The following is a 17,004-nucleotide window of genomic DNA, read 5'->3' as shown; positions in this document are numbered from 1 at the left end:
TACCCTAATCATTCAATAATCCATTCATGTTGGTTCTCTCTTATTCCTAAACTAGTTTCCTTCCCTTAAACTAATTTTACAACTGGACACATTTCTCTGTTCTACCCAGAAGAAACTTCAGTTGAATTTCACCTACATCATTCAGCACTGCATGTCAGCAATTCTCCTATTTTAGCAGCAAATTAAGCATCATAGCCCTCTGTAGCACTGTGTAGAGCCTGACACAGAGACCAGGGAGAGAATATTACTCAGACAACAGATCCAATGCCACAGCTCCTACCTATCACATACTGATGCAAATGGTTTGGTACACTGACACTCCTGATAGCTGAAAGGCCATTACAGGCTCACTTTCAGCTGAGTACTGTTATATTCTCATCACTAGCCATATACCCAAGGTTGCTTCCTTCTGTTTTCACTGCAAACTCCAGCAGCGCCAGTGCAGACTGCAAGAAAACAAACCTAGCAAAGCTTCTTAGACTGGCTTCTACTTCCTCATCTCTGCAGTTGACACTACCAATTAGAGGAACACCTCACTCTAGAACAGTGGATGTCAATAGGGAGCAAAACCAGTTTGACAGATACATGAATTTAATTCTTAATTACAGCCTATGGAAATGGATGTTTAGACTATCTTCTTCAGTTTAGAGAATCTCCATGTATGTTGACAACTACAAAAGCCAAGGGACAGACTATAGGCTCAACAGGAGCACTCACCTCCTGCAGAACTCTCAGTTGAAGCAACAACGGGGCCTGGCAACACTCCCAAAAGCAGTAAGCTTGGGTCTCTTGGTTTCCAGACAAAGAACCCTTCACCTTACCCATGCTGAAATCCATCCTGGAGAACAGGTGATGAAACCTAAAAGCTTTCCGTGATATGATGATGGAGTAGCAAAGTCAATCCCCTCCACACTCAGGCAGGTTGAGGTGGAGCACCAACACAAATGGGAGAGCTGTTAACACTCTCTCTGCCTTTAAGCAATTATACCCGTGATTAATCCTATTCAAAACCCTTTCCAAACAATGTTTTCAGTAGTTACAGTTTTTTTTACTTAACTAAAACATTTAAGTACCACTGAATTGCTAGATGAGTAGTAGAAATCTTCAATTCTTGTTCAGTTTCAGATTGTTTTCAATTTCTGACGTGTAATTTCAGCAAGTCTCTTACTAAGCAATCAAATCCACAACAGTTCACCCACAGCCTGCCATTCAGCTTTGCATCAACTGAATCAAGCATGAATCAGAAAGCATCATACTTATTAGCAATGCCAAGCTGCTTTCATACCACAAACCATATGAAAATTGAAGTGTAGCATTTTCCAGAAGACAGGCCTGTAATCGTGTCTTCACCACTCCAGTTACCTTGGCTGGACTAGAAGCTGTGAGCTACTTAATCCACTCGACGTGACACAGCTTCAGAATAAACAGAAGGAATTAGCAATGAACCAGTTGTGATAAGTTCAGCTGCTGCATCCACATTACTTGCTCCCATGCCATTAGCAGGAAAGCTCCAAATCTGCCTGTCAAATGGCTCAACTACCACAACACACTACTGTACTCAAGTTAAACTTTCACACAAGGCCCCAGTAGAAGACACAGTGAGAAAAAACATAAGATAATTCCAACCTAATGAACCTATAAACCTAATCTAAGATTAAGAAACATTTTGAAGCTACTCTGAAACGTAACCTGCTGTTTACACACAGAAAAGGATATTGTCTCCTGACAGACTCGTATGAGAAAACAAATATCTTGGTTAACACTCAGGTGTGAAAAGCTTCACATTTAAATGCTAACCAAGGCAACCTACTAGGGCTGAAGTGATAAGGAATAGCATAACAATACCTAAATATTAATTTCCTTTCTATAAGTTAGCACTTCTTGGAATGTTCTCCAACTAATACACCAACTAATAACACATTACAGCTACTGCTTGTGCAAGTTATCACCCAACACTTGACAGAAATGCAGCACATACTGGCTGTACTTAGAGCAGCTGGGTTTTGTCTAAGGCCTATTCCATGCATGCAATTACACAAATGAAAAGCAAAACCAGTTTAAGAGACAGCACAATATTTATTTATTTGGGGGATGTGAGAAAGCACTGTAGGAGGTAAGGGATTGAAACTCTCACTAGCATCATTTATTTCCCTTTCTAATTTGTTCTAGAAGGTGAGCAAGAAGTCAGTGATGATGTCACCTTAATCATTTCAAGAAATTGAAAAAAAAGCAGCCCACAAAAAAATAAATAAAAGAAGCAGATGAAGCAGAAATATATGAAGAAAAAAAATACAAAGGCGTAGATCAGAATTTCACCAAGGCCACTGAGTCAGTTGACGTTCTACAGGCCTAGAAATAATATATTAGCTAATGAGCAGTTCCACCAGCATTGATTTAAGTAAACTCTTATAAGGATCTGGGTCCTACGTGGGAAATAGAACAACATAACACAGATGAATAAAAAAAATGCAATTTTTTTTTTTGAATGAAATTATACTCATATCTCAAACACTTTCAAAAATTGAATGTGGAATGGAAGACTCAATGAAAAACAAGTTAGCCAGGTATCACAAAGTTATCATTCTTTAAGAAACTTAAGAACGTAGATTATCTATCAAAACAGATTGATAAGCATACTTGTATTTCACCTCTGGCAAGCAAAATTAAAATTACATAGAGTTGAGAAAAAAAATGTTACAGACTGGTCAAATAAATGCTTACCATTCCTTTTGCATACTTTGATTTTAGATCATGATCAAGAAAAGGCAATGACTGTTTTTCTGATTTCCTTTTTGCACACGACTGCAGTTTAGCAAGGGGACTTTCAGAAGATGAAGGAGAAGGGAACAAAGAGTGGAAACATCATTTTAAGTATTTCAACATAAATACAGCCATATGATACAAGTTAAAGAACACTTACGCTGCTGTTGTGAAGGCAGCGAAGTCAGCTTTCGGTATCTGCCAAGTCTCCTTGAACGGGTTTGCTTCCTACAGCAGCCTATTTCTCAGCAACGGCCGTTTCACAGCCCCTCTCTCAGGGCAGACTGGCGGTTACTTGGTAAGAATTAAGCAGCGTTAGGGGGAGCCGCCTCTGGGTTCGTTGAGGTGTTAGGAAAGGAGGACGTCTCAGCCCGTCCCTTGAACTCACCTCCTCGGTTAACGAGAGCTCTCGTGAGGTGGAAGCGATGGGCCTGCCGCTAGCACACATCGCTGGCGCTACCTCAGAGAGGGCAGGGTGACAGCTGGCTGCAACGAGGTAACAGTTCAAACGGCAAAGCTTCGCTAAAAGAACAACACGCGACCAGACCCCTAGCTAGAGGCCTCCGAGCCATCCCAGTCGCTGCTGCTGCCCACTGTCCATCGGGGTAGGGACAACGAGCGCTCTCACAAGCAACGGGGAGCGAACGACGACTGAAAACGCCCGCACTACACCCGCTACAAACGCCATAAGCGCGACTTCCGCAACCCCGGGGCCCGGCAGGGCCGCTTTTCGAAGAGCGCCCCGCTCACAGCTCCGGGACATCCCAGCTCAGCACATGCCCCGGCGCCACACTCAGCCCCGACGTGCCGGGACCCCGTGCCCCGCAGCGCCGTGCAGCAGCCGCGAGGACCAACCCGCGAAACCGCCTCGCCGCCGCTTCAGCGTTCCCTCAGACGCCACTTCCGTCCGCCGCTGTAACGCACTTCCGCCCATTCCCGGCATGCTCCGCGCCGCTCCTCCCCTCTCCCCCCGCGGAGCGCAGTGCCGGAGGTGTTGAGCTGCCATTTTGTTGGTAGCAGCGCTGCAACTGCGGGCCGGGCGCAGCCCAGGAGCTGCCCACGGCAGCGGCGGCGGCTCGGGGCGCTTTTAAAAGGGATTTTAATCCCTCCGGGGCCGCGTGCCCCAGCCCTCTTTTAAATCCACCATGTCTGGCGACGGAGGCACTGGCGAGCAGGTGAGCAGGAGCATGGGGAGCCCGCACGCCGCTCCCTCAGCACATACGGGAGCCGCGCGCGGTGTGAGGCAGGCAGCGGGGCCTGCTCTTCAACGGTTCCCGCTCTTCAACGGTTCCCCTCAGCAGCAGCCGGGCCCGCGGGGGGAAGGGCTGCGGGGCTTCCTTTGATGAAGGGCCTTTTCGTTGTTTTTCTTATTATTTTGAAGGTAGGGTCGTTCTTACCTACGAGGAGGGTGTAATTCTTCATTGACTTTGACTTGGGTTACTTCGTGCGCCGGAACACCAATTTTCTTCTTTTCTAGAAAGATGTAGTTAGCTTTCTGTGTCTGATACTGAAATCTAGCATTATCGCAAAGTATTTCCTGTTTACAGATAGCATTTCTCAGTACAGATCACTTAGTTGTTAGGGTTATGCTTATAATACGCGTTATTTGGGATAAGGATGGTGGTTCCCAACTGGTAGAGAAGCAATTGATGCATTACAGAGTGCCCACATAGCCCTCAAAAATGCTTAAATTTCAGCTGCTGACTTAATACTTCTTAGAAGGTTTAATTTTGGACGAAAGTCTCTTTCCAAATTAGGTTTGTGTGTGGGCCTGCATGGTGAAAAGGTGGAGTGTAAGCTCTTGGTAAGATCCAGCACTTCTGTTGGGAAGTGTTGGGAATGTAAAACAGCCCATTTCTTTCTCATTAAGAAACCATGCCGTAAATGACTGCCCTGTATGCTCAGGGTTGCTCAGGTCAGTAAATGTGCTCGTATATGTTCAGGTGAGAGGCCCTTCAGCACGGGAAGAGTATGTTACAATGAAATGTTTGCAATCCTTTGTGTAGTAAGGATTGAATGTGTAATAAATTCCACATTTAAGCTACCTGCTGTAGTGGGTGTTTTTTGTATGTGCTTTTTAATTTACACTGTCAGGTGTGATTGTATAATTAAAACTCAATTAAAGCAGCGTGTTCATTTCTGTAACTTGTAATATACTACTTTTTTTGCTTAAAAAGAAAGTTAGCGCTGCCTTAAGGCTTTACTTTCTTTCATGAGGGAAGACATAATGTGTGAAAGATGGAATGACTGCATACTGAAGTGGAAGGTACTGTTAGGTGCAGTAACGTGGTTCTGTGTCATAGGGGGCTTTAGCATTCAAAAAGTGACAAATTATTTGTGGCACGCATGAGGTATAAAGTTTAATAGATGGCTTGAGGTTTTTTATGCCTATTAACTTTCATTCTTGATTGTGGTTTTTTTATTACTATTTTCACATTGGGCACAATTGAAATAAATGAATTAATATTTTATAGTTTATATACCATGCCCTTTATGAAGGCCTCTGTGCTCTGTTCTCCCAGAGCTTCTCAGAACTTGTTACAGTCAGCTCCTTCCATCAGTTTATTTCAGTTTCAGGAGGTTGCCTTCTGCAGTATTATTTTCCTTACCCTAACAGACTCCAGTTTCTTACTCCTGATGCTAAACTAAGGTTATAATTTTATACTGCTCTTTTGAGCAGTAGTACCATGAAGGTTCCAGGTTAACAACTGTCTGGTTGTGTTTTAGAGTAGGTGTTGATGAAGTAAATGTTTACCTAACTGCTGTCTTTACACAGTTATCTGTCGGCAGTGCTTCTGCTGGAAAAGGAACAACTGAGTGCTGTGGCTGGAGCAGCTGTGCCTTGCTCTCTTTCCCCACCTTGCAGCTGATACAGATCACAACCTAGTGCTGTCTGGAGGTCTCTCTGTACATGCAAAACAATCTTGTGGCTTTAAATGTACCTTTCTGTGAGATACTGAAGTTAGACAGTGTGCATCTGGCATTCTTCTTTAGGGCTTCCTCTGTTGACTCTGACCAAATTCTGGGTTTTTGAGTGCCATTATTGTTTGCACTCATATACTAAAACTGGTATAAGGATTGTCTGTACAGGTAACCTTCATCTGTATTGAGCTCTGAATGTGCGTGTAATATAGGATGTAGATGATAAAGTAACTGTTAGAGCTGACAAGTCACAGGGGTGTCTGCCTCTTGCTTCCCAGGCCTTAGGTTTGGAGAGGATTTACAAAGGGAGCCAAGTGAAAGACAGACTGCTGTGCTGTCTCTTGCAAGCACAAAGTTATGGCTGTGCAGGAGAGAAGAACAGAGAGTGGAGAGTTGGGTGTAGATATTGTAAGGTCAGAGTCCCAGCTGGTTTTTGAGGCTTCATTACACCAGGTGTGGTGCGGCTGAAACATGTTTTCACTGCCTTCGGGCTGAACTAAGGCACTGTTAGGCAACACACAAGCTGTGTAATGGAGGCTGTCTGCTTGCATTGCTAGCCTAGAACAGAAGGAAAGAAGGGAAGGGGTGTGGGATAAGGGAATGTGGCACAGCCACCACCATTGCATGAACTACCTTTGGAGTCAGAATAGTTTCAATTTTAGCACTGCTTGTTGTGTTGGACCCAAACTAATTTCAGCAGGAACAGATGGTGTTGTCAGGACTTAAAATCTGCCCGCTAAACTCCTGATGAGGTCTACGTGATGTTTATCCAGACAGAATTTCTAGGATTGGTTTCTAGAGCACCAAGCATTTATATCCTAGAAATCCATGTTTCACAGACTGGAAGGCTGTTAGCATTTGCCATAAAATTCCCTCATTTTATTTGACAAGTTGTGTGCAGTCTCTTCATTTGTCAGGGTTGAAAAGAGTATGCTCTTACAGCCATGTGTTTCTTTAGATTTTTCTGGACCATGATGTATCTAGTTTCCTTTTTCAAGGTCATTGCTTCCTGTATTCCTTACCAAGGCCTAAATTCTCTTCTTGCCTCTTTCTGCTTTGGCAGAACAAGTTCCCTTATCCATTTAATAAATACAAAGTTGCCAGACATCAGTTTTATCTGAAGACTTGATCAAATATTTGTTTTAGCCTGCCTTAGATGAATCTTCTAAGGCTGGAAGCATGCAGTTAAGGCTTCCTAAACTGTATGTGCCTTGCTCTGTGGTGCAGGTTACTGTTTATAAACCTGTTCAGGACTGAACTGTGGAAAAGGCTGTGCTGTCTCCGTGTCACTAGGAAAGACCTAAAAGCAGTCTGTTCTAGTTTCTTCCTGGTGTTTTCTGTCCTTTTCTGTTTCTTGTTCATACCTCGTGTCTGCTTGGTATGCTCTACAAGGTTTTGAAATCTGAGTGCAGTAGTAAACGCTGAGATAGTTAACATTTTAACAAGGTATATCATTGGTGAGCACGATACTGAAAGCAAAAGTTCATTTTTTGCAGGGTGACGTGGGCTGAATATCTCAGGAAGAGACATTTGGAAAACCAAGCCCTTCTATGAGCATGTTATTTTGTATGGTACATAGCTGGGTTTACTGTTACTGTTTATGGTTACTGTAGGAACTGCTTGTAAATAGAATGTAAACAAGGATCGATGGAGGGAGACTTTGAACTCAGTTATGCAGATGTTCTCAGATACACAAAGAGGAAATGAGAGTGGGAAATATGTCTCCACACTGACATTTGGGAAACAGTCTCATGAGGGAGGGATACTTTATCTGAAGCTCTGATTTGTACAGAGATAGAAAACAGCCCAGGTTGTGTGTGTGCAGGTTTTACCTGTAAAAGTATCCTAGTAAAAATTATCTGAGTAATTTACTGAGTTATATTTGCTAATAGTAACCCAGTGTTCAAGGGCAAAAATTCTTCCACAAGTGCATTGGCAGCTGAGTTTACAGAGCAGTAAAAAGAAGTCAAAACTTTAAGGATAGGTTTAAGTCTTGTCCATGGGAAATACCCTTCTCTTTGGTACTGTTTGTTGATCTGAGGACAGGCTGTCTAGTTTCTGTGCAAGGTGATCTGCAATGTCAAGTGGTTCTGGAGTAAGTGTCCAGCTGGGTACTTACTCAGGACTGAGTGGCTCTGTGGTGTAACCAGTGATCTGAAGCACTAGATGTGGGAACTGAAGAGAATGAAAAACTTGCTCTGTGCACGTATAACTGCAGCTAAGCTTTGAGGAACAAACTTAGGCTAGCCAAACTGTAAATGAACCAAACTGAAAAACCAGCAATACTTGCTGAGTTGAATGCTAATGCATTTGAAGTTACATTCATCAGCTGTGTTACAGGCTGGGCTGTGCTAAACCACAGCGAACAGCCCAAACCTCCATCAGAGAACATTAAACTCCTTCCATGTATTAATTCATTTGACTGATACAAATGTTAGAATTGCTTTCTTTTTGTGCTCAGCAGCCTGTCTGTCTTGTTTGTAGAAGATCTCGTTGCTTAATAGGTGGCAGTCTGTAAAACATCTTAAACAGCCACTTCACAGGTGAAACAACTGCTGCAATAAATCTCCCTTTTGCTGCAAAAATATCCCTCAGTGGAAACAGGATGCCTGAAACAGTTGGGTGCATTATGTTGTGTGAATGCCTGGGACAGGTGTTGGAGTATTGGGCATTGCACTCTGGAGTCATGCTTGTTTGTTCTCAGAGGCCTGGATAAGGTCTTGTTGCCTTTAGAAGTAAGGTTTAAGCCAAAGTTTTCATTGAAGGGGTTGAGAAAACTTGGAGTAAATATTAAAAGTCCACTCTGTTTCTTGACATTTTATGAATTGCGATGTGGCTTTTCTACAGTTGACTGATTTTGCTGTCTTGATGTCTATGAAACTAAGAATTAGTTGCCATTTATTTGTGTACAGATAATAAACGCTGTGAATCAGACTAGATGTTACAAGTGATACAGGCATAGGTCTGAGAGTGCTAAAATAATTCAGTGACCTTCAGAAGTTTGTGGGATAGGAGCCCAATTATGTGGTGTGAAATGATATGTCACAGCGATGGAGCACCTGGTGGGAAGGCAGGGCCAGCCCAGTGGAGCTCAGGTGCATGCAGTGCACCTGAGTGACCAGAAGGGTGGAGCCAGGATCCATCCCTACCCAGCCCTCATTTAAGGGCTGGCAGTGGAGGTGAGGGCATCTCTTGCTGGAGATCCCTGTGTGCCTGAGGCTTTCTAGAAGTAAGCAGCTCTTTTCCTTCATTTCTGTATCTGTGGTTGCAGCATTTGGGCTTGTTATCTTTGCTGTAGCCCAAGACTTTGCCACCCCACTATTGTTGTGGTACTTTTCATCCTACTGAAGTGTGACACACAGGAGGCTTGCTGCATGTACTTATCAAAAGAAAAAAAGTACTTTTCCAGATTGTATGCAACATTTTTTTCTGGATGTTAAAGAAGTGTTAAAGGCCAGTATCAAAGGGGGTTTTATAGTAGTTCAAGCTGATCTAAGTTGGAACTAAGTCCTATATTATTCTGAATCTTGTATTCTGCATCCTATCTGACTCTTATAGCTGGGAGCTGAGCTGGTGAGGAAGCTTACTGCTTTCCTAGTAGGTTTTTGTATGTGTGTGTGCTTTATTAGCTCCCTAGATGCCTTGTTATAGAATGAGGCATCTCAGTGTGTTGTAAGCAGCAGAAGGAACCGAAAATGCTTACGTAGGGGCAGGATCATTGCAAGGAACAGTGATTTAAGTATTTATGCTTGTGGATGGTGACTGCTGTGCAAATAGCGCACTTCCAAGTGCGTAATAAAAGTCACATGTTCCTACACTGATTAACAGCAACTCTAAGCACTGTGGTAATGTTCAGGTTGAAAGTTTCAGCTCCTTTCATTGCTTGCTTACAGGAGGTGTTAGTCCTCATAGATCTGATGTGTAACTGAATGCATGCATTAACTTGCATGCTGTGCCAATGTGGTCCAGGTCTTTCAGTTTTTCAAGCAAAAGTAAAAGTATGGCTTCTTACATGGATTAGTTATTCTGCTTCAAACAAAAATATATAAGATTATTTAGCATTATGCATCATGTCTAGTTATTTTTGCAGTGGTTTTAACTTGTTTTGGCTGTTCAGAGATGATTGCTTTAAAACCTGCAGAGGTTGGCTTGACTTCCAGGGAGCCCTTAAAGTGTTTCACTGTTGTGCCAGCTGAGTGTGTCATGTGGAAGGGTTTGCAGTAGTACAGCTGAACTGCTGCTACTATGAAGCAGTTGGTGTGCTACAATGCTTCTTTCTATGCTACTGAGTTTAAAAGTGACTACAGAACAGGAGGCTGCAGTTGTTACTGTAGGCTGCGTTTGTTTGCTTTATTGTAGCCAGCATTAGCAGCAATGCTGAGAACTTGGGGCTTCAGTGACAGTGAATCAAGAATAGTACTGGTCTTCATACATCAACTCCTACCAAAGAAATTCCGATGTTTTTCCCTTTTCCTTTTTACTCAGGACAGTTCTGCAATATGTTTGATAATTTTTCTGTTTCTCAATTAAGAGTCCTCATTTGAGGCAGTGTTTTAAGGGAAATACCTTGAATTATGTTCTGCTATTAGGACTGATGGCACAATTAGAAATGCTGACAAGTGTTTCTAAATACTGTAGCTTCTTGAAATGATGAATTTGAATCATAATGGAGAACATAAGCAGCTGTTGTCTAGTAGTATATTCTGGAACAAAAACAATGTATGTGCCTAGTTGCCCTCTTTCCTTTTCTAAGTGTAAAACGAAACCTTTGGTAGAGATGAGTATCAGTCCTCTCTGTCCCATATGCTACTTTTTGTCACAGGTCAATATTGATCCAGATCCAGTATTTCAATATTAAGAGTTAAAATGATTTCTTGGAAATAATCTTAAAACTGACAATTTTTTTTAGAGTATTCTGTACAGTCATCAATCATCGTGTTCATACCATTCAGAATGGTGTACTGCAGCTTGTATGGGAAGTGTTGAATCACGGCCTGAACCACTGATTGATCACCTGAGGTGAGCACTGAGTCAGCTGCAGGAGCATGGGTGAAGACAGTTCACCTTTGTTACTGGAAGGGATGGAGTCTGGCTCCACCTCTCCCAGACCCCATTTAAGGGCTGACCACCAGTGGGGAAGGATCTCTTGTTGGAGATCCCTCCCCTGTGGAGTTCCAGGTGAGCTTTGACCTTCAGTGACAGGTGAGCCCTTCCTAATTTACTGGTTGTCTTTATACCATCTGGATAAGCCATACAAAAATATACTGTCCATCTTCGTTATTTTGTGTGGGTACTATTCTTTCAGGGTATTCACCCTACACAGCTATAAATATGTAGTTGTAAAATTTCTCAAGATGGGTCTTGTGGTAATAAAATAAATGCAGTAAATGTGTCTTGCTAGTTGTTCTTAGGACAAATAATCATGTGACTTGGGACTTTGAACATTTACCTGAGAATGAATCAGGTTCAGAAAGTAAATAACGTTCTGATCTGAACTCCAGAAAAGTTATTTCCCATTTTATGCAAAATTCTTGATAGTTATGCTTGTTACAAGCATGCATTTAAAGCTTACGTGAATGTGATCATCATAAGTAATTTATTTTCATTTAACTATTTTATCTAGAACTAATTTTTACTAAATATTTTAAGATATATCCACCTATGTTTGGGGGCTGGAGAACACCTTCAACTTGTCTTCATAGCTACTCCTGCACTATAAGTTAACGTTCAGGTCATGAAGATTTTAGTATCCAAAAAAAAAAAGCTTTTAAACTCTTTTGAACGTCTGAGTGTAAGGAAAGCATTTCATGATGGACAGTGCCAAAGCTACTGGAGGGCAACTGTAAGAATTTACTGATTGAAAGATCAGAAGGTTAGCAGTGAAGTTGTTTGGTTTTTTTTGGACAGTGTGTGTTGCCACTACCTCCCTTGTTGTATGGTTGAATTTGTAATTTCTGATATGAAATATTTACTGTCTTGCATGAGCAGGATGACTCGAGCAGTAAACTGGATTTGTTTGGCTAAGGGATTAATACAGAGATGGTTCTGAATTTACTTTTTGCATCTTAACAGTTTCAGGTCAGTAAAACTGTTCGGAATTAATAGTTCAGTTAAGTTTTCTGTCAAAGTTGAGTTTGTAGTGTTTTCACAACATTTTGCTTGGTCTTGCTTTCCTCTGGCTCACTGGATACTTAGCACTTTTAGTAAACATACACAATCTTCCTGAAACAACATGCTTTTACAGAACAAACCCTGACATACAGAATGTTACGTTGTCTGAATGTTGGTGCTAGTTTGGTCTTGTAGCTGGGACTGAATTTGAGGAACTCTGTGATCTCTAATGTCTTCTCTTTAATTTTTCTAGGCTGCTGAATATGTCCCAGAAAAAGTGAAGAAAGCTGAAAAGAAACTAGAAGAGAATCCATATGACCTTGACGCTTGGAGCATTCTCATTCGAGAGGCACAGGTTTAGTGACATAGGATTACATTTCCTTATCTATGGTCCACTCACACTATTTGGTTCTGGAGTAAAATCAGCGTATTCATTTACATAAATCATAATATTGTAAATGCTGTTTTGATTTTCAATTTTTAGAATCAACCTATAGACAAAGCACGGAAGACCTATGAACGCCTTGTTGCCCAGTTCCCCAGTTCTGGCAGATTCTGGAAACTGTACATTGAAGCAGAGGTTAATATTTTACCATTCTTTCTTATGACATTTATTTAGAGTTTAAGTTTACACTCTCATATGCATAAGTAAGATAGGCACATAAAATCTAGGGGAAGGTGGGATTTTAAGTATACCTTGCATTTATTTTGTAAAATAGGTACAAAGGAGTAATTAAAATGAATTCTAAAGTATTTGGGTCTTTTATGAGTTGATGATTGTTGCATTATATTGAATTGCAACAACATTAAAACAGTTTCAATGGTATTGGAGTGCTTTAGCCTTTTCTTTACTTGTCGTGTCAATTTATTGCCTCCCGTGTCATTTATTTAGAGGACATTTATTTTTATTCATATGTACAAACTTATTTGAGTGACTTTCTGTGGATGCTTGGCTCTCTTAATATCTTATCTTCCATAGATAATTGAATATTTCTGTGAGTAATGTTTTCAGGGAGGGTGTGGGAGGGATGCTGAATTCTGGAATGGATGGGAGAATGTGTTAGCACAATTCATTAGCTTCTAGAGATATCAAAGTTGGGGTTGTTTACTTAATTATGTAAAACAGCAGCATTTGTGTTCCCATTAAGTGCATTAAGCATTTTAGTAGAGTGATGTGCTGCAAAATCCACTTCAGTGTGTCTTTTTTTTCAAGTTTCCTGTAACTGATATATAATTTTTTTTTTACCAATGCACATACGTTCATGGGTATATTTTAGCTGCACATATCTCTTGAATCAAATCTTCTACATGCTAAACTACAGTGCTGGGGTCCTGTGTTTCATAGATTAAAAACTGAGGTAATTTTTTGTTTGATTTCATGTGAAAATTGGTAATCAGCAGTGAGTGGCAAAACTGCATTGTGTAGGTGTCCTGTCTTATTCAACCTTAAATTACAAATCCAAGTGTGTTCTGGCAGTAAATACTTGAAGTGTCTGAAATAAAATTGGGATTGTGGGAATATAACTGTAAATTGTATCTTGCAGTTCATAGCAAGATGTAGCAGTGCAGCCTAAAATGATCGATATACCTAATGAAATACCCCTGAATTTACACTGTTTGGTTCCTAGTCATTTGTGGTTAGTGGAGTGTCGATGACTGGGTGTATTTGGGAGATTGTAAATGCACTAACACATCCAGGTGTGAATTTTTCCTTTTGGGACCCTACATCCACATCTGTTAGCCTCTCGTACCCTGCAGAATTTGCTTCAGAATCTAGTCTTTAGAATCTTAACTTAGTTTGAGGATTTCATGAAACTCTACTTGATTTCTGTGGGATTTAGGACTTATTTGAAACAAGTACCTTTCCTGTAACTCAAACTGAAGAGGTGAATAAGACCACCTCAGATAGTTTGTGCTACATTATCGATCTTTCATCAGAAAGTACTGTTATCTGTAAGTTTTCTTGTTTGAGGCTTCTTGTCCTGAACCACAATCAGAGATTAAATGGTAGACATTGCCTTCCTTAATCATTCTGATTTATAATCTGGTACTGTATACAGATACTAACAGTGACAAAGCTTGAGCAGTCCAGGATATAATTCTTAAGTGCTTCTTCAAGGAAAGAAGATCGCTTTCTATCCAGCTCATATATTAACCATGTAAAACAAGGTAAACTAGAGGAAGAGGCAGTTAGCATTAAGATCACTGTCTCATGCTTGTGTGCATGTGTCTGCAACTACATTCAAAATATGAGAAAAAATAGAGGACATTATTCTGTTAATAAAAAACATAAATGGATGAACGTGACCTGTGGAGTTTTGATAAAGGTTACTCTCACAAAGGGTTCTAGCTGAAAGAAATGAAAGAGAGGGCTCTTCAGAAATGTAACTAATGAGTAGATCTTTTTCTAACTGCAGTTAGTACTGAAGTTTTCAACTATAATGGTTGTGGTAACTTCTCTCAAAACTCACAGCATTACTGATATAACTGATAAGCAGCGTGCTTATTGCTACCTTTTTTTGGTATGTCTAACCCTTTGTAACTTTAAGATGAAATAACTTCCTGGTTCCTAATTCTTCTCTGTAAAAAAAAAAAAAACAACACACAATTGTGCACTGTTTCCAATGTTAAAGCTCTGTGTGTCCAATAATGTCCAAGTAAACAAAATATTCTCAATCAATCTTTTAACAGTGTGAATAGAAATGAAATTTAATAAGTTAGCTGGAGATAGCTGGAGGAATTTCTTGGACACTTCTCTAATTACACCTTTAAAATGTACTGGGAGTATATTCTCCCCAAAGCTGTATTTCCCTGGAAATCTTAAGTGTTCTTCTGCTGTCAGGTTTCTCTTGGATACTTCTTGTTCCAGCCTTGAGTTGGGAAAGTAAACTTGTGGTAAACCTTTGTTTAGCATTGCTTTTGGTTTGCTTTTTACTGTCATGAGTATTTAAATCTGGGAATTGCTGTATCTTCAGTTATCTGTAAGCTAAATCTTTCCTGACATCAAAACAAGCATGGCACTTTTCCTCTTTAACATAACTTATTTCCTCTTTGCACCACAGAGAAAAGGCCAGAGGGAAATGGGAGCTGTTTCTTGGCATGTTGTCTTAACTGGGGAGTTCTGTCCACTGAACTACCTAAGTCTGAGATTAATCATTACGTAGTGCTGTTCTATTATTGGAGGGTGAGCTAGGGTGGAGATGACGATTGTGGCCTTGTGAAAATTGATTTAGCCTTGTAGCTGATGTAAAAGTTTTATACGGAAGAAGTCTCTAAACTTCCCTTTGCTAAACTTGAGGAACATGATGGTTTTAGTCGCTTCTGTTCTTCGGGTAGAAATCTTTGTTTATAAGCTACATGAACAAAAACTTACCTTGCATATGTTAGCTTACATATATAAAGCTTACTTTATATAGTACAAAACTTTTAAGTGCAAACCTTACTGCTGTGGTTTCTTTTTTATGGCAGTTCTTGTTACTCACTGCTTTCTTTTTCCACGTGGCCTGGTTTCTTAGTGAAATATGTTGTAAAGCAGTGCTTAGCACTCAGTATATCTAATTCTGCTCTCTCTTATGACTTTTGGGCAGTCAGTCAAACTTGGACATTAACTGGAGAGAGTGTGCTTCCATAGTATGCTAATAGGAACTATAATATTAAAGTTGGAATTGGTCAAAAAAGACATTCTGTTTCTGAGACTGGTTCTTATCACTGTGTCTTGCATCTGCTTATTTAAATGTCCAAAATAGCAGAATTGGATAAAAAGTCTGCCAACTCACAGTGTTCTGGGGTCATAGCATTTATACCTAAGACTTGTGAGAATAGTTGATTTTAGTGGATCAAAGTTGTCAATTTTTCTATGCATTGGCAAGTAAAAATAGCTTGCTATTCTATTTAGCATCCCCTAAAATGGAGGAGTTAGGGCAATAATGTTACTGTTAATATTCAGGCTGTTTTCTCTAGTTGTTCAAAGCACGGTTTTCTCCCGATACCTTTTCTGTAATAGCCTACTTACAGAGAACTTGAATCAATTCACATATCAGTGCCTCTTTCACAATTTTAAGAAGGATCATGTAGGTCTCCCGTGTGTGCCATAATGTTAAATTCACAGATCACATGATCTGGATACTAGCCTGCTCTGCTGATTTGCTCTGACTTCCTGGGTAAGTTACATAACCGGTTTTGCCATGCTTAAAACACTGATACCTACCTACCTCACAGGGTTGTTGTGAGGCTCATTTTAAATGATTAAAGTGCTTTTGGCATCTGGCTAAAAGTTGCTGCACAAATGTAAAAAGCAACAATAAATTCTGTTGTAATACACCCTCTGATTCTGTAGGCCCAACTGTCTATTACTGTTTCTTCTGTCTCTTCAACTGTTTGACCCATCTTTTAGATGCAAAAAGATCTGATCACGCCTTTCATACACTTGAACTTTCACTTCACTGGCCACGTAGGTATTTCAGTAGTGCTGCAACCAACATTTGACACTGTCACCTTTTTTACCTCTAGTTTTCCTTTTGGATTCACCAGGTCAAAAATCTTTTCAAAGCACACTTATGAAACTGTTTGTATATTTGCAATGTTTTCTATGAATTTTCAGTTCCTGTCAGGTTACGTGGACACTTTAATCTGTAATTGTCCTGAATGCTTTAGGTCAGTTCACACCACACCTTCTTACCTTTTCTGTTGTTGAACATACCTTATTATGTCCTGGTCGCTTTGAACTGTTGTTAGTAGATGCTGAAAGGTTGCTACAATTAAAGATTAAAAAAATCACAAGGTAGTTGTGACAAACACCCCCCAACTCTAGAAACAATACGTACAGCACTAGTAACATGCATGTCAAGTATTTGGCTGTTGATATGAATTTTTTGCTTTGCACTTTTTTTTCCAAATAAGACTCCTGTGTTACTGCTCGTTCTAAAGAAATGCAACTAGATATATTTGTTCAGGTAACTTCTATCTGATAAGAACATTTGGGATTTTAGATGTCTCAGTAGGAAAACAGATGCTGTATGATGGATGGTTCAGGTGGTGGGACCAAAGCATAGGGCTGATTTGTTTTGCATTTCATCGTATGCAATACATCAGTACCTTTAATTCGTGTAATTTGCACTGGTGTGGATACTAGTCAGAATGTATCATTAACATACTTGTATATGAAAAATGTAAATAAAACCATTTAGAAAAATGATTGCTTTTGTTTAAAAT

General features: G+C 40.3%; 1 protein-coding gene across 1 annotated transcript in view; it reads left to right on the top strand.

Annotated features, from left to right (window-relative positions):
* Window positions 1-3,828: 3,828 nt before the first annotated feature.
* CSTF3 (cleavage stimulation factor subunit 3) overlaps window positions 3,829-17,004 on the top strand; it is a 38,988-nt gene continuing 25,812 nt past the window's right edge. Inside the window, exons 1-3 of the mRNA XM_065755467.1 lie at window positions 3,829-3,935; window positions 12,047-12,148; window positions 12,278-12,373. Of these exons, the coding sequence (XP_065611539.1) occupies window positions 3,906-3,935; window positions 12,047-12,148; window positions 12,278-12,373 (228 nt within the window). The 5' untranslated portion in view covers window positions 3,829-3,905. The remainder of the gene's footprint in view (window positions 3,936-12,046; window positions 12,149-12,277; window positions 12,374-17,004) is intronic.

This window comes from Cyrtonyx montezumae, unplaced genomic scaffold (assembly GCF_038088225.1).
Source record: "Cyrtonyx montezumae isolate F1298 unplaced genomic scaffold, pur_monq_1.0 scaffold_10, whole genome shotgun sequence".
NCBI lineage: Eukaryota > Metazoa > Chordata > Aves > Galliformes > Odontophoridae > Cyrtonyx > Cyrtonyx montezumae.
The sequence above is the reverse complement of the archived record's forward strand: the minus strand, read 5'-3'. Positions and strand labels throughout refer to the sequence as shown.